This window comes from Physeter macrocephalus, chromosome 19 (assembly GCF_002837175.3).
Source record: "Physeter macrocephalus isolate SW-GA chromosome 19, ASM283717v5, whole genome shotgun sequence".
Taxonomy (NCBI): Eukaryota; Metazoa; Chordata; class Mammalia; order Artiodactyla; family Physeteridae; genus Physeter; species Physeter macrocephalus.
Window position 1 is genome coordinate 88108382 of NC_041232.1, and position 17058 is coordinate 88125439.

The 17058-nt window shown below is 57.3% G+C and overlaps 2 protein-coding genes across 11 annotated transcripts in view; one reads left to right on the plus strand and one right to left on the minus strand.

The window, feature by feature from the left end:
• The window catches only part of SLC66A2 (solute carrier family 66 member 2), a 64868-nt gene extending 49811 nt beyond the window's left edge, over nt 1-15057 (minus strand). For 3 of the 9 annotated variants that reach the window (XR_003677228.2, XR_003677229.2, XM_028480349.2), the window contains exons 1-3: nt 14683-14970; nt 14273-14355; nt 12791-13128 (exon numbers count right to left, since the gene is read on the minus strand). Coding sequence is in view for 4 of the 9 variants with exons in the window: in XM_028480349.2 (XP_028336150.1) it covers nt 12791-13128; nt 14273-14334 (400 nt within the window). In the remaining 5 variants the exon portion in view is untranslated. Of the gene's footprint in view, nt 1-4414; nt 4549-12790; nt 13129-14272; nt 14356-14682 lie in introns of those variants that run through there. The other 6 variants (XR_008615902.1, XR_008615904.1, XR_008615903.1 and 3 more) reach the window with 3 other exon arrangements.
• An 88-nt stretch (nt 15058-15145) lies between these two features.
• HSBP1L1 (heat shock factor binding protein 1 like 1) overlaps nt 15146-17058 on the plus strand; it is a 19235-nt gene continuing 17322 nt past the window's right edge. Inside the window, exons 1-2 of one of the 2 annotated variants that reach the window (XM_028480523.2) lie at nt 15146-16174; nt 16422-16553. The gene's annotated coding sequence lies outside the window, so the exon portion shown is untranslated. The remainder of the gene's footprint in view (nt 16175-16421; nt 16554-17058) is intronic. The other variant, XM_024133981.3, reaches the window with a different exon arrangement.

The window sequence follows — 17058 nt, forward strand, 5'->3', positions numbered from 1 at the left end:
ATACTCACAGGTGTGTAGTGCAGCCACCGCGCTACGGTATGTTAGAACTTGCATCACGTCACAAGGAAACCTGTCCCCTCCGGCAGTCACCCCTCCCAGCCACCTCCCCAGCCAATGCCACCCCAGTGCCGAGATGTGGGGCAAACCTCAGGTGAATTCACGCCTGCAGCCGGTTGGTGACACACCCACCGGGAGGCACTATTCTTAGTGACAGTACAACACGGGAATCCGGGGGGAGGAACGTGTGGCCCTGAGGACCCCCGAGGAGACTTCTCAGCAGCCTCGCTGTCGGCCAGCCTCATGACGGAACCTGGCCGGGAGCCACGAGGGAGGCGCCTGGCGGAGACGCAGCGCTGTTATTCTTGGGTCCCTGAGCTGCAGCGGGAAGATCAGAGCCAACCAGGGCCCCGTGAAGGGCCAGGCTGGGAGGGAACCCTCTGTCTCCTGGGAAACCGCCAGACCAGGCTCCTTGGACACCTGGCTGACAGCAGGTCAGGGGCAGGAAACTGGACAGCAAGCTCAGAGCATCTTGTCGCACCAATGTCCGGGGTCCACAGGACCAAAGGTCAAAGATCAAGAGCCGACGGCAGAGGCTCCCACTGGCCAGAGGTGGGTAGAGGGGCTTCCACCACATGAAACACAGGGCAACGTACAAACAAACGTGCTCACCGCTGCAAGATGCTGGGAACCAGTTGTGAGAAGTGGCAAATACAGAGGAATAAGCAAGCCTTCACCTGCCTTCCTTTACAAATCAACCGTCGGAAGACCAAGCAGCGTTTGTGGGGAAGTTTCTCTAGAGAAGCTGAGACGGCAGAGCCTCGGCGCTGGCGGCCCGGGACGGACTCCCGGGACTGGGCCCTGGGCCCCCGTGGCTGCCACCACCCAGAGGGGCCGGCTGACAGCCACTCCTCCTAGAGGAAGGACGCAACAGTCCTGCAAAGACAAAGGGCCAGACCCGGGTCCAATTACCTTTTAAAACGTTCTCTCTCTACAGGGCGTCCCAGACAGACCTGGTTCAGCAGCCTGATCCCGTCCAGATCCCGTGGGCCTGACTCGCTCCGGACACTGCTGCTGGTCCGCTGACCCTGTGCCGCGTGTGCAGCGCTCAGCTCACAGCAAACGACCCATTTCAACAACGGATAAGTTCCAAGGAGAAGGGGGAGTTAGGGAGAAGCTATAGATTAAAAAGGCAAATCAACAACAAGAAGACACCAGCCAATCACAGTGTGTGATTGATTTAAGGAAACAAACTGGCCAAAAAGTCAGGAAACGGACAAGACAGCTGGAAACTCACACACAGATGGTGGTTTCATGATAAGGAACCACTGATTTCTCATGCGTGACGATTTCTTTAGAGATACGTTACAGACTATCTATAAAGAGGCTACATCTGGGATTTGCTCCAGAAACCGCAGGAAAAAAGATGTGGACGGGGTCTAGAGGTGGTTATGGCCCCGCACGGAGCTCCGTTATGCTACTCTCCCTACTTCTACGTGTTTGAAATTCGCCACAATAAAAAGCGAAAAAGGAGGGCTTCCCTGGTGGCGCAGTGGTTGCGCGTCCGCCTGCCGATGCAGGGGAACCGGGTTCGCGCCCCGGTCTGGGAGGATCCCACGTGCCGCGGAGCGGCTGGGCCCGTGAGCCATGGCCGCTGAGCCTGCGCGTCCGGAGCCTGTGCTCCGCAACGGGAGAGGCCGCAGCAGAGGGAGGCCCGCATACAACAACAACAACAAAAAAAAAGCGAAAAAGGAAAAGCACAGCACCTTCGAGATGGACACCACACTTCACTCCTAGTTCACAGTTAAACAGCAGGCGCACATTAGTGTCTCCAGCCAATTTCTCCCTGAAACACGTGGTCTCGGTGGATGCCACTTCACCTGGGACAACCCGAGGAGGGGGACCCACACCCCTGGCCCTGTCCCCATTACACACAAGGGCATGGAAGAGCTGCCAGTGGAATGAGAGGTTTTAAAACGTTTGATCCTCATTTTGAAAATGATCCCAATTTTGTGACAGGAGACTGACTAGCAAAGAAAAAACTGGAAAAATATACCAAAATGTTCAACGTAGTCACCTCTGGGTGGTGGGACTCTTACTGTATATCCTGTCTTCAGCAACGTGTCCACAATGAGCACATGCTGCTCTTCAGATCACAAATTAGATATTTACTTTTCTAAGTAACCTGCTTTTTCTCCTCAGCACCATCTATGTTTCTTTAACCTTAACTTTCAAGTTGAATTCGTGACCTTCAAAGCTGCAAGCCTCTATAAAAGATAGCTGGAAAACATTTAAGCTTTTTTTAGGCTGCCTGGCCATCCTATGAGAAGCACGAAACAAAGCCCCCCAGGCTCTCCTGGAGAGCTACTGTGATGTGCGTGGTCAGCTCCCCGAGAAGTCTGTGTCCCGAGGCCTCGGCTGACACGTCGGGAAGCGGAGGCCGGCCACCTGCCACGGAGGGTGGGGGGAGAGACGCGGGCCGCGCCCAGCAGCCCACGGGCTCCCAGAGCTTCCACGCCCGAACCGCTTGGCTTTTTCACAGCCCACCCGCCTACTGCTGGCAAATGAGAGGAAATAAACCCACACGTTCATTAAAAGCTTCCCATAGCGGGGTGCTGAGACCTGCGTGTCTCATAAACAGTAGACGCGGAAACATGTAAATCCGACCTGGATTCAAGTGTTGACCGCTCAGACTCTCAGCCGTGTGGGCGGAGGTTAGGAGACGACTCTCCCTGAGGCCGCAGTGGGCCAGCGGGGCGGGGGGTGGTGTCAGGAGGGGGCCCAGAGGTCAGGAGGCACAGCCCTCCCTCCACCAGAGCCCACGGCGTGCACCAGCAGACCGGCCGTCACCGTGAGCTGCCATCAAATGCTCAACGTTAAGCTCTAAGTTTGCCGCGTGACCCAGAGGCCCCAGCACCTGCCGTATCTGGCACCCTCCGTCTTCACGACCCACGCACAGTTCCAAACAAGGTCACAAGCCTGGTCTCCCGCTGCAGCGCCCGAGGCGCAGGACCACTAAGCCAGCAGGGCACCGGGTGTGCTCTCCAGGCCTTCCCCCCGCCCTGGGTGAAGACGCACACCACTGACCACCCCACACGGCCCACTCTGCACTCGGCTGTGAGATCCTGCGCCCAGCAAAGGGGAGGCTCGAAAGGGCACAGACCACAGAGGGCAGCGGCAGAGGCCGCTTAGGCAGAAAGCCCTCGACTCCGAGAAAATTAAGAGGCAGCTCCTCAGTTCGTAAGGGGTCCAGGATACAGGAGCCCTGCTTTCTAGGCAAGACGGGCAGTTCAACTGGCACCCCCCTGGTGTGACTTCCTGAATCACGGCTGGGAGGACGGCGTTAACGGGAGAACAAGAGCAGACACGCACGGGAAGCAGACGGTGGCGGGGGGCCCTCTTTATCGTCCCAGCGACCCTAACTGATCCAGGCTACTCACTGGAGCTGAGGCGGACCCATTCCCACAAGGACTGAAGTTAGCACACACTCACTCTCACCCTAAAAACAGAAGCTACACAAGAGGAGAGGGGTCGCTCAAAGGGGGAGAAAATAAACATCAGGAAAAGAATCGCGGGGCAAGACCTCAAGTCTGCGGGAGTCCCAGAACTAAACAAACTCCAGAGAAAACGCTTCTCTCAGCAATCGCTGAGATTGAACACAGCCACACGCTCGCTCGGACAAAATCGAAGGGGAGAGCGGCCTCAGACTTAGTCCTCAGAAGAGCCAGAAGTGCGGCGTCAACGCTCCTGCACAGAGAAGCCCACCAGCCGCGCGGTCCAACACAGAACCTCAGCTCGGAAGCAACATTTTCAAAGGAGAAGGCGAAACCGGGAGCAGCACCTTCTACCTTCTGAGCCACGAGAAAGCTGTGGGGGCTGAGCCCGGGATTGGCCTGCCCGAGCTCGTGGACCCCGTGGGCGGACCCCGCGTGCCCACCCGAGGCCCACGGAGCGTGACGGCGCGTGCACGTTTAACAGCGCGTGTGAGAAAGGTCCCGGCTGGCTCAGCGCCAGGGAACGGGAGAAACAGAGAGGCCGTGTCTGGTGCACCAGCCACACACAAGGTCAGAGATAAAACCGCCTCCGCAGGAAACACCCGCCTCCGGCCTGATCAAGGCAGGAACAGACCAGCAGCGCCGCCCTCCCGCCCCAGCGGAGGGGCCCGCGTGACGACGGCCACGGCAAGGGACACGGTGAGAACAGGTCGGCACTCGCCCGAGCTCCAGTTTCACGTGATACGCTGTCGACGCAGTCACTTACCTGACCGCGAACACTGGGGTGGAGACAGACAGCCGCGCCGCCTGGCGAAGCCAGCGCTGCCGGGGAGCCCTGGGTGGAGGCCCCCCGCCCCGAGAGCTCCAGCCGAGTCCCGCTCGCTGAGCTACTGGGCTTCGCCCCCAAGCCGCGGGTCACCCACCTGCAAAGCCGCGGCGCTTCACGTTCAGCTCGGCGGCCACGCGGACCTCGGTGCAGAGCTTCAGCATGAGCAGCATGGTCGGGATCATGACGACGCTCTGCCAGAGCAGCGGCGCCTCGAAGCGCCTCCCGAACCTGCGAGGGAAGGTGCCGTGGCGTCAGGAGGCGCCGGCCGGGCGCCCGCGGTCCCGGCCCGAGCAGCCCCGGGCGCTCAGGCCCACGCGGGCCCGTGAGCCGGCCGCCCAGGCCTCCAGACGCCACGGCGGGACGGAGCCGGGGTGCGGAGGGGCCGGGCGCCCCCCTGGACGGCCGGACCGGGCCTCCACCGCCCCCCAGAGCCGAGTCACGGGCAGGCTGCTCCACTGCTGCCCCCCTCCCCGGGAACCGCTGCGACCCTCCCAGGGCCGAGGGCCGGGGGGAGCGGGTCTCCTGCACCCGCCCCACCACCCCCCCACCGAGTCCGGCCAGCTGACCGTCGCCCTCCTGCAGAGGCCCAGCCGCCGCCAGGTGAGGAGCCCAGGTTCTGGAACACCTGCCTCCCCAGGGCTCGTTCCGGAGTCTGGAGACCGGCGGCAGCCCTGGCCCCTGGCCGTGGGGAGTGGGGTCTGCAGGCCAGCACGGCCCCCAGTGTGAGCAGAGCAGAGCATTGCGGGGCCGGGCCACCCAGCCCTCACCAGAGGAGAGGAGACGCCAGGCAGGGCACGGCCCCCACTGCCAACCTCAGGCCCTGATGCCCGACCCAGGCCTGGCTGCCCCGCACGGAGGCCTCGTGTCCACTCTCTTCTCCGAGCCCCAGCCCGCCCAGCCCTCCCAGCCACAGGCCCCGAGGCCTTCCTGCTGACTTTCTTCCAGTGTGTTGGGCATTTCAGCAACTCGGCCAAAATGTCCTGGAGGCCAGAGCCACAGTCCAGTGACTGGCGCCCGCTGGGCCCATCAGAAGATCCCAGGCCAGGGGCTGATCACTGCACTGCCCTCCACACACCAGCCGGGGTCTCAGACGTGGCCACCAGCGTCACAGGACTAGCCTGCAGAACTGTCACCGCTAAGGCGAGGCCTGGGCACAGCACCCTTCAAAGCCCAGGCCCCCATCCTAGCCTGGCTGCTCTGGAGCAGAGATCCCGCTGGCACCAGCTGCGGCGCGGCCTGATGGGGCCTCCCAAACCTGAGTTAGTGGCCGACAGGTCACAGTCGGGAGGTCCTGGATGGCAGTCTGACCTCCAGCTCCTCCTGGAAACCAGGAGACACAGAGACACGGCCCGGCCCACCTCCCCTGGCCTCTCTCTCACACCCGCCCCTATGAGGAGAGGGTCACCGGCAGCTGGCTGATGGGGCCACACACGCGCTCCGCCCCAGGCTGGCTCTGGGGACCACGCTGCCCCCCGCCTTCTCGCTGTGCCCCACCACCCCCGGGCTTCATCTCCTCCGTAGAGTGCGGACACAACCCTACAGCTGCTTGAGGACGTTTCTAGCAGTTCTAGGAACTAGTCCAGTGGTTACCCGACTGACCCCGGGGGGCTGACTAGTCAACAGATAATCCAGAGGAGGAGACAGAGGAGGCTCTGCGCCAGGCTGGGGAGACTGGAGCGGGCGGGCATCACAAAGAGTCAGCCAGTCTAGGGACCAGGCTCATCCCCAGTGAGTTATAAGGCTGAAGACGTGGCATTTGGGCCTTTATGTAGTGAACGCCACGTCCATTTTTTTAACAGAAACAATGAGTGACTAGAAAACCTGGGGGTAGGGGGGGAATGAAGGTTTGTGCTTCCCCTTATACCACACACCAAAAATCGAATCTAGGTAAATTCAGTATTTACAGTAAAGAATGAGACATTTACAGTGAAGTAAGGGGGGCAGAGTGAACTGCTTTTAGGGTGAAGACAGGCTAAACAAGACACAAAATTTCAAAAAGCACGACTTTCCACAGAAGATATACAAGGGACAAAACAAATATGAAACAAAGTTCAACATCATTACTAATTTTTAAAAGCCAATTAAAATAGAAAGACACTATTTTTTTCCTTATCAAGTTAGTTAAACTTCTGCCTTTAATGCTAATAGTCTGTGCTGGCAGAGGTGTCACGGGGCACCTCTTCCTCCCCTGCCCTGAGAATGCGGTTGGCAAAGCCTGGCCTGCTGCAGAGGATAGGACAGCCCAGCAGACGAGCGTGTGGCCTGCGGCCTGGAGCAGCCAGTGGAAGCGCCGTCCCCCGTGCATCTCGCTCCCAGGGAGACGCGCGTGGCGGAGAACGTGCACTGCCTCACCGAGCCTGCGCAAAAGCTCCCACAGGGAACACCTTCTACGCGCCTTCACAGTAGCAGAGAAACGCTCGATTGGAAGAAAAGCTGTGCATCTACCTCCCTGACTGGCTTCGCGCGAGTAGCAGATCGTCACTAACCCTCTGGTGCAGTGTCACCACATCTCCGGTACAATTTTACTACACCTGCAATACAATGTCACCATAGCTCCGTCTCCGGTACAGTGTCACCATATCTCGGATCAGATAGGGATGCGGCTGGAGAACTAGCTCTGTGAATGCCTCAGGCCCTGGTCAGACGGCCCTGCAGCACCGTCCTTGCACCCTGGGCCCCTCCCTCCCCTTCTCATTTACAGAATCACTCCGCCCTCTGGCTTCCGACACCACAAAGGCCAAATCCTGCACGCCAGCATTTTGTCTGCTCTGCTCAGTGCTGGTTCTGCAAAAGGATGGGAAGAATCGCAAGAAATAAAGGCATCAGAGTTCCGTGGGTTACAGAAACGCCGGGTTGCTACAGCTTGGTCAGCCTTCCCCCACCCCACCCCCGACCCCCAGGACTGCAGAGCTGCTCACGTGCCTCACACCACACATTTCCCCGGGCGGCTTCCCAGGCAGACTGGAGCTCCGAAGACTGCGTTCCCAGCCAGCTTTGGGAAACGTACTCTTCATTTCCTCTAAGTCCATCACTGCCCTCGTCCCACCCGGAGCCTACCGCGGCTCCCAGCCGGCGCTCTCTCCCTCCCCACCACCCATTACCCATATACGCGTGTCTGGCACGGTCCGTACAGCACTTCTGCTGAAGCGGGAACCCTGCAGCATCTGCCCAGTGTCTGGCTCATGGGAAACCCTCAAAAACCTATTAAATCAAACGGGCTGCTAGGGGACCCAGGAGTAGGGGCTTTGGAGGCTCCAAAGAAAGGAAGGAAAGGGAACACAGGCCTCACCCCGCAGAGCAGTGGGGCCTTGGGACCACGTGGGCAGAGACGCGTGTATTTGTTACAAGTCGTAGACGGAGCCCGGCCTGTCTGCTGGGCTTCACCACATGAACTACAAAGTACTGCCAGGTGTGAAATACAGGGAAAGCAGAACCCCACGTCAGAGGGATCCTGGAGGAGAGACGTCTGCCAGCCCCCCCTTCTTCCCATAGGGTCCCACAGTCTTCTGGAACCCTGGCTGAAGGCAGCCCTGTGTGTTCACACGGCAGCCACTGAACTCACGGAGGGACCCAGGACAGCTCAGGCAGCTGATGCTGGGGGAAAGGGGCAATCAGATGTGCAGAAATAGACGTGCCAGTGGACAAAGTTCAGAATTCCACCAAAGACTCTTTCTTCCTCAAAGGCTCAGGCCCTACAATGCAGAGAGAACTCCCAGTCCCAACGCATCAAATGCTTGCTTGTTAAACCCAGAAACACCGACGAGATGGCATTCAAGAAACTGGTTTCATTTCTGATTTCTCCAAAATAGATAGTTAGAGGTAAAAGAGATATCCTATTTTCTTTTTGCAATTCTGAATGATAAGCATACCTGGGGGGAAGACCTCTCAAAAGAACTATTTCCCTTAAGAAATGCAACCTCAGCCAATCCTCCTCCACTCCTTTGAGAAAACTTGCCACTGCCTAAAGGAAATGCTGCTTCCCAACCTAACGCCCGGGGCCTGGGCTGGGAGCTCCGGGGGCCACACCCAGGGTGCTCAGGGTTGACAGCAGTGTCACACACGATTACAGTTTGGGACCTGTTTCTGCGCAACCTTAGCCCTCGTGAGGGGCAGCTGAGAGAGGGAAGGGGAGAGTCTTGCTGCAGCGGGCGCGTGCCATCCTCAGCCACAGGGAAAGGAGGAGTCTTCAAATGCAGTTTTTCAACTTGTGCTAAACAAGTTAAAAGAGTGGTACCCTCTGATCCCTCCTTCAGAAGCGGACTGGCCCAGAGACAGGGCTCATGGCGTGACAAATTCTTCCAGGAGAAGGGGTCAACTCACCAGCTCACCTTTTAAAAACCTCAGACTGAGCAAAAACACGGTGAGAGTGACCGAGGGCTGCCTCAGGCCAGGTGGCCAGAAGGTGAAGGAGCAGAGAACTTCTGGACTCGGGGGACTCACACCCTGATGACCGCAGAGAGGACATCTGCCAAAACTCATCCAACTGCACACGTGCAACTTTCTTCCCTGTGAGCCATGCCTCAGTAAGGCTGACTTAAACTCAACTAGCAAGAAAGCACGATTACTCCAAAAAGTCAAAAGAAGGAGCCAGCTGCCCGGTCCCAGGCTGTCCTGTCTGTGCTCACAGAGGGGCCTGGGACCGTCTAGAAGGAAGGAAAGTTCCAGGCTTTTTTGGCCTTACAGTGAGGCTGCGAGACCTCTTTTCACTTCTGCTGAAAATGTACCCTCCCAATTATGTCTGGCTTCAACGACTGTTAAAATTAACTTCAAGTCCCTGACCAGAATGCAAATGATAACAAGAGGAAGTTGGGCTCTGGGAGGAGCAAGAAAAAATAGTCTCTGTTAAAAAAAAACAAACCCGCACACACAACGCGGAAGGCAGGAAGGGACCACCCTTCAAGGCAGACCACCCCGCCCCCCCAACAGAAACAATGAGTGACTAGAAAACCTGGGGGTAGGGGGGGAATGAAGGTTTGTGCTTCCCCTTATACCACACACCAAAAATCGAATCTAGGTAAATTCAGTATTTACAGTAAAGAATGAGACATTTACAGTGAAGTAAGGGGGGCAGAGTGAACTGCTTTTAGGGTGAAGACAGGCTAAACAAGACACAAAATTTCAAAAAGCACGACTTTCCACAGAAGATATACAAGGGACAAAACAAATATGAAACAAAGTTCAACATCATTACTAATTTTTAAAAGCCAATTAAAATAGAAAGACACTATTTTTTTCCTTATCAAGTTAGTTAAACTTCTGCCTTTAATGCTAATAGTCTGTGCTGGCAGAGGTGTCACGGGGCACCTCTTCCTCCCCTGCCCTGAGAATGCGGTTGGCAAAGCCTGGCCTGCTGCAGAGGATAGGACAGCCCAGCAGACGAGCGTGTGGCCTGCGGCCTGGAGCAGCCAGTGGAAGCGCCGTCCCCCGTGCATCTCGCTCCCAGGGAGACGCGCGTGGCGGAGAACGTGCACTGCCTCACCGAGCCTGCGCAAAAGCTCCCACAGGGAACACCTTCTACGCGCCTTCACAGTAGCAGAGAAACGCTCGATTGGAAGAAAAGCTGTGCATCTACCTCCCTGACTGGCTTCGCGCGAGTAGCAGATCGTCACTAACCCTCTGGTGCAGTGTCACCACATCTCCGGTACAATTTTACTACACCTGCAATACAATGTCACCATAGCTCCGTCTCCGGTACAGTGTCACCATATCTCGGATCAGATAGGGATGCGGCTGGAGAACTAGCTCTGTGAATGCCTCAGGCCCTGGTCAGACGGCCCTGCAGCACCGTCCTTGCACCCTGGGCCCCTCCCTCCCCTTCTCATTTACAGAATCACTCCGCCCTCTGGCTTCCGACACCACAAAGGCCAAATCCTGCACGCCAGCATTTTGTCTGCTCTGCTCAGTGCTGGTTCTGCAAAAGGATGGGAAGAATCGCAAGAAATAAAGGCATCAGAGTTCCGTGGGTTACAGAAACGCCGGGTTTCTACAGCTTGGTCAGCCTTCCCCCACCCCACCCCCGACCCCCAGGACTGCAGAGCTGCTCACGTGCCTCACACCACACATTTCCCCGGGCGGCTTCCCAGGCAGACTGGAGCTCCGAAGACTGCGTTCCCAGCCAGCTTTGGGAAACGTACTCTTCATTTCCTCTAAGTCCATCACTGCCCTCGTCCCACCCGGAGCCTACCGCGGCTCCCAGCCGGCGCTCTCTCCCTCCCCACCACCCATTACCCATATACGCGTGTCTGGCACGGTCCGTACAGCACTTCTGCTGAAGCGGGAACCCTGCAGCATCTGCCCAGTGTCTGGCTCATGGGAAACCCTCAAAAACCTATTAAATCAAACGGGCTGCTAGGGGACCCAGGAGTAGGGGCTTTGGAGGCTCCAAAGAAAGGAAGGAAAGGGAACACAGGCCTCACCCCGCAGAGCAGTGGGGCCTTGGGACCACGTGGGCAGAGACGCGTGTATTTGTTACAAGTCGTAGACGGAGCCCGGCCTGTCTGCTGGGCTTCACCACATGAACTACAAAGTACTGCCAGGTGTGAAATACAGGGAAAGCAGAACCCCACGTCAGAGGGATCCTGGAGGAGAGACGTCTGCCAGCCCCCCCTTCTTCCCATAGGGTCCCACAGTCTTCTGGAACCCTGGCTGAAGGCAGCCCTGTGTGTTCACACGGCAGCCACTGAACTCACGGAGGGACCCAGGACAGCTCAGGCAGCTGATGCTGGGGGAAAGGGGCAATCAGATGTGCAGAAATAGACGTGCCAGTGGACAAAGTTCAGAATTCCACCAAAGACTCTTTCTTCCTCAAAGGCTCAGGCCCTACAATGCAGAGAGAACTCCCAGTCCCAACGCATCAAATGCTTGCTTGTTAAACCCAGAAACACCGACGAGATGGCATTCAAGAAACTGGTTTCATTTCTGATTTCTCCAAAATAGATAGTTAGAGGTAAAAGAGATATCCTATTTTCTTTTTGCAATTCTGAATGATAAGCATACCTGGGGGGAAGACCTCTCAAAAGAACTATTTCCCTTAAGAAATGCAACCTCAGCCAATCCTCCTCCACTCCTTTGAGAAAACTTGCCACTGCCTAAAGGAAATGCTGCTTCCCAACCTAACGCCCGGGGCCTGGGCTGGGAGCTCCGGGGGCCACACCCAGGGTGCTCAGGGTTGACAGCAGTGTCACACACGATTACAGTTTGGGACCTGTTTCTGCGCAACCTTAGCCCTCGTGAGGGGCAGCTGAGAGAGGGAAGGGGAGAGTCTTGCTGCAGCGGGCGCGTGCCATCCTCAGCCACAGGGAAAGGAGGAGTCTTCAAATGCAGTTTTTCAACTTGTGCTAAACAAGTTAAAAGAGTGGTACCCTCTGATCCCTCCTTCAGAAGCGGACTGGCCCAGAGACAGGGCTCATGGCGTGACAAATTCTTCCAGGAGAAGGGGTCAACTCACCAGCTCACCTTTTAAAAACCTCAGACTGAGCAAAAACACGGTGAGAGTGACCGAGGGCTGCCTCAGGCCAGGTGGCCAGAAGGTGAAGGAGCAGAGAACTTCTGGACTCGGGGGACTCACACCCTGATGACCGCAGAGAGGACATCTGCCAAAACTCATCCAACTGCACACGTGCAACTTTCTTCCCTGTGAGCCATGCCTCAGTAAGGCTGACTTAAACTCAACTAGCAAGAAAGCACGATTACTCCAAAAAGTCAAAAGAAGGAGCCAGCTGCCCGGTCCCAGGCTGTCCTGTCTGTGCTCACAGAGGGGCCTGGGACCGTCTAGAAGGAAGGAAAGTTCCAGGCTTTTTTGGCCTTACAGTGAGGCTGCGAGACCTCTTTTCACTTCTGCTGAAAATGTACCCTCCCAATTATGTCTGGCTTCAACGACTGTTAAAATTAACTTCAAGTCCCTGACCAGAATGCAAATGATAACAAGAGGAAGTTGGGCTCTGGGAGGAGCAAGAAAAAATAGTCTCTGTTAAAAAAAAACAAACCCGCACACACAACGCGGAAGGCAGGAAGGGACCACCCTTCAAGGCAGACCACCCCGCCCCCCCCCCCCGCAGCACTCCTTCCTGTCTAGTTCCCTCCTGAGAGCCTTTACTGGCCAGTGGTTTGTCCTTCCTATGCTGACCACCTTCTGTTACTGGTATTCATTAATTCCCTTCGTTTTCTCTCCACTACCCCCAAACCTCACCCAAATTCCTAAGGGCATGGACCCAGTCCTAGGACGCAGCCCCACAGAAAAGGCCCTGGGCAAGCATCCAGTACATGTACAAGCCACCGAAAATGAAGACGCAGATCCGAGACTATGTGAGATTCTCCACTTCAATCCCACCATTTTCCCTGGGAAAAAGTCTCATCCATTTCACCAGCTCCTTCCCAGGAAGTGCAGACACTTCCGCCCCCCGGCCTCACCCAGAAAAGGAGAAAACCATCTCCCTGGGAGCACCCCACAGTAGGAAAACCCTCAACCTACCAGAAGAGGATTCGTAAGATATTGGCCACCAAGAGCACCAGACACACGTAGGTCGAGAAGCCCTCGGCGTTCTGAGTCCTCCGGATGTCCCTGTACTGCGGGATGTACGGCACCGCCCCTCCGAAGACCATGGCCCCAGCTGCCCCCCAGGAAACCAGCTGGTGCAGCGGGACCAGAAGCCAACCCAAGCCTTCTGCGTCCATGCCGAGCGCCCGGCGGCCCCGCCGGCAGGCTGACGTCCACCTGGCCCACGCGCGCTCCGCGCTCTCGGGCTCCTGGCGCGCGCGCTGTCACCCTCACATGCCGCCGCTGCCCTGGGCCGTCCTCCGTCGCGGGGCCTGGCGAGAGAGGGAAAGCGGTAAAGCACCCGGGCCGGGCCTCCACGCCCAATGGGGGGCGCACGCCGGGCTTGCGGCCGGGGCACGACCGCCTCCTGCGGGGCGCCGGCCCGGGGTGGACTTTCAGTTCGGGGTGGGGGCTCGGTTCCGGGGAGGGGGTCGCACAGCCTGGGGGTCGGAGGGATGGAGGAGGGGGGAGAGGAAACACACTGCCCAGGGGGCCCGGCCCGGGGTGGACGCTCAGCCCAGCGCGGCGCTCGCGTCCAGACTTTCAGTGCGGGGTGAGGGCTCGGTTCCGGGGAGGGGGTCGCACAGCCTGGGGGTCGGAGGGAGGGAGGAGGGGGGAGAGGAAACACACTGCCCAGGGGGCCCGGCCCGGGGTGGACGCTCAGCCCAGCGCGGCGCTCGCGTCCAAGCGCGCTGCTGACCCCGCCGGGCTCACCCGCGCTGGCGGCTCCCGGCGGTCAGCCCACCGTCCTTCGGTCTGTCCAAGCGCCGGGCCCCGCCTCGGCGTGACGTCACAATACGTGGCCCCGCCCGCGCCGGGCGGAGGGGCGGGCGCCGCGGGGTCCTAGAGAGCGCCGGTGGACGGGGAGGTGGGGGCGGGACCCTGGGCGAAGCCGGGGGTCGGGGGTCGTGGCCGGGGCGCTTCGTGGGCCCACCCGGCCAGGGTTAGGAAATCGCTGCCTGGCGGGGCCGCTCCTTGTGGGCCAGGGGCCCACGTGGCCCCGGCGCCATCTGTCCCGCGGCGAGTGGCCTTGTAGACGCGGCGCGCCGCCAACGGGAGCAGAGGACCGGGTCCTGTCGCCGCCCCGAGGGTCAGCGCGAGGCCTGGGGACGGCCCCCTCGTGGGGACTCGGGCAGGGTCTGAGCGCCCCGTGATTCCAAGGGTTCTTCCACCGTTCATGGTCGGCCCGGGTCTGTGGGGCTCCCCATCCTGAACCGGGGCGAGTCCCTGAGGAGCGGCGTTCGGAAGTTTGCAGAGGGCCAGGGCAGTTTCGGCCAGGCTGGGGGGCGGGGGCGCGACTGCTCCGGGGAAGCGAAAGCCCACCCCGCAGCCTGAAGCCTCTGAAGGTCCACTCTGGCTCTTCGGGGGCCCAGGGCGGCGGCAGCCAGGACTGCCGTCCACAAGTGCGTTAGGTACCTTGTCACTGAAGACAGTGCTGGCCGGTGGAGCTCGGATCTGCTAAGGGTTTCGTGCTTCATCTCAGCCGCACAATTCTAGCACTTAACAGATAGAGAAAACAGGAATTCCTGAGTGTGTCACCTGACGAAGGTGAGCCTTGGGAGCGCCAGGGAGGTAGGTGCTCAGAACCCAGATGCTGGTGGGCGAGGGAGGGTCCTGTGAGAAGCCAGCCAACCCGCCCAGGACCCTGTGCAGGTGGGTTCAGAGCAGAGAAGACCACCTGCAGGCCCCCAGAATTCTGTCTACAGAGGAGCTCCCCCAGGGCTCCCACCTCCACCACAGCAAGCCCAAGTCACCCCAAAAGGGAAGGCCTGGTGGGTGAGGGGGGGGGTCCCCAGGGGCACACAACCGGCCAGCCAGCTTCCTACCTGGTACGCTTCGTGGGAAATCCTAAGAACAGGTACAACCTCACTTAGAGCAACTCCCAAATGAGCCTGGCGATAAGGAGAGCTCTCCGTGAAACACAGGTTGCTCTCATCCTCTCCAGCCTCTGAGGCCAGTGTACTTCTGAGTATCCACCAGAGAAGGCCGAGAACACAGCACCAGAAATGTACAAGGAAGTAAAACACAGGCGGAGAAGCAAGTCCTGGAGAGGCTGGGAGAAGAAAAATAGGTGCCCCTCCTTAGCCAGATCCTCCCCCCGAGCTCTGGAGCCTCCGGAATGTTCTGTCCTTTTTATGGTGGAGGTTGGAGTAGGGATATAGTCTTTCCTCCCCACTCACTGGAGCATCTGAGGCCACTGCATCTGGCCCCGTTTGTCCTGGCATACATGGGCAAATTGGTGCCAGCCCATAGCCAGCTGCTGCTCTGGCTCCATCAGCTGTGCCAGGTGGAGCCTGGAGGCAGCAAGCGCCTCCAGAGTCCTGCTAAGTGGATACAATCTTGCATTCTTGATCCAAGATTTTGCCCCACAGAAGGGGCCTGTAATCCTTTGGAGCCCCACCTGTCTGGAATAGAGGGGCACCCACTGGTCCAGAACCATCCGTCGAGCAGAAGGAAGGAGCTCATCTCGGGTGCTGCACATTACCTGGCTTCCTGTGTTCCCAAACAAAAGAAGCCGACCAAACTGTGCAGTCTGGAAAATGATACCCAGAACCGTCACATCCTAGTTCCCGGAGCCTGTGAATATTACCTTATGTGAAAAGAAAAAAATTGCAGATGTGATTAAGTTAAGGATCTTGTGATGCAGAGATTATCCTGCATTATCCAGGTGGGCCCTAAATGCCATCACGAGTATCTTTTTTTTTTTTTTTTTTTTTTTTGCGGTACGCGGGCCTCCCTCTGCTGCGGCCTCTCCCGTTGCGGAGCACAGGCTCCGGACGCGCAGGCTCAGCGGCCATGGCTCACGGGCCCAGCCGTTCCGCGGCATGTGGGATCCTCCCAGACCGGGGCGCGAACCCGGTTCCCCTGCATCGGCAGGCGGACGCGCAACCACTGCACCACCAGGGAGGCCCACGAGTATCTTTATAAGAGAGAGGCAGGAGACTTGAGACACACAGAGGCCATGTGATGAAGGAGCAGAGAGAGATTTGAAGATGTGGCCTTGAAAGTTGGAGTAACGCAGCCAAGGAATGCTGGCAGCCCCCAGCAGCTGGAAGAGGCAGGGAGCGAATCCTTCCAGGAGCCTCTGGAAGGAGCAGAGCCCTGCCAACACCTTGATCTTGACCCAGTTAAACTGATTTCAGACTTTTGGCTTCCAGAACTGTGAGAGAATAAATTTCTGCAGTTTTATGCCACCCAGCTTGTGGCAATTTGTCACAGCAAACCACTGGAAACTAATATAGAATCCATAAAGTGAAGGGGAAACACTTTCTGAGAAAAAAATGACACCAAGGAATTTATTGCCAGCAGACCAACCCTGTAAGAAATGTTTTGTTTTTGGCTGCGTTGGGTCTTCGTTGCTGCGCACGGGCTTTCTCTAGTTGTGGCGAGCGGGGGCTACTCTTCCTTGTGGTGTGTGGGCTTCTCATTGCGGGGGCTTCTCTTGTTGTGGAGCACGGGCTCTAGGCACGCGGGCTTAGTAGTTGTGGCACACGGGCTTAGTTGCTCCGCGGCATGTGGGATCTTCCCAGACCAGGGCTCAAACCCGTGTCCTCTGCATCGGCAGGTGGATTCTTAACCACTGCGCCACCAGGGAAGCCCCCAATCCTGTCGGAAATGTGAAAATAAGTTATTTAGTCAGAAGGAAAATTGGATCTCCATAAAGAAACCAAGAGCCTCAGAGAAAGAATAAATGAAGGTAAATCTTTTTTTTTCTTATTCTTAATCTAAAAGATTATTATTTATTTAAAGCAATCAAGTAACAGTGTATTGGGTGATTATAGCATGTGGATCAATGAAATGAATGACAAGGGATGTAAGGGAGGAACTGGGGAATATTCTCGTATAAGGTACCAGCACTACACATAAAGCAGTATATGTTATTTGAAGGTGAACTTAGATAATTTTAAAATATATATTGTAAACCCTAGGGCAACCACTAAAAAAGTTTTTTCAAACCATAAATAATACACCAAGAGATGAGATAAAAATGGAATTGTATAAAGTGCACAGAAAATGAGGAGGAAAAGGAAACAAAGAATAAATGCAATGAATAGAAAACAATTATAAAGTGCTAAATTTTAATCCAGCTATATCAACAATCACTTTAAATGTGAGTGGTCTAAACACACCAATTAAAAGACAGAGATTGGGCTTCCCTGGTGGCGCAGTGGTTGAGAGTCCGCCTGCCGATGCAGGGGACG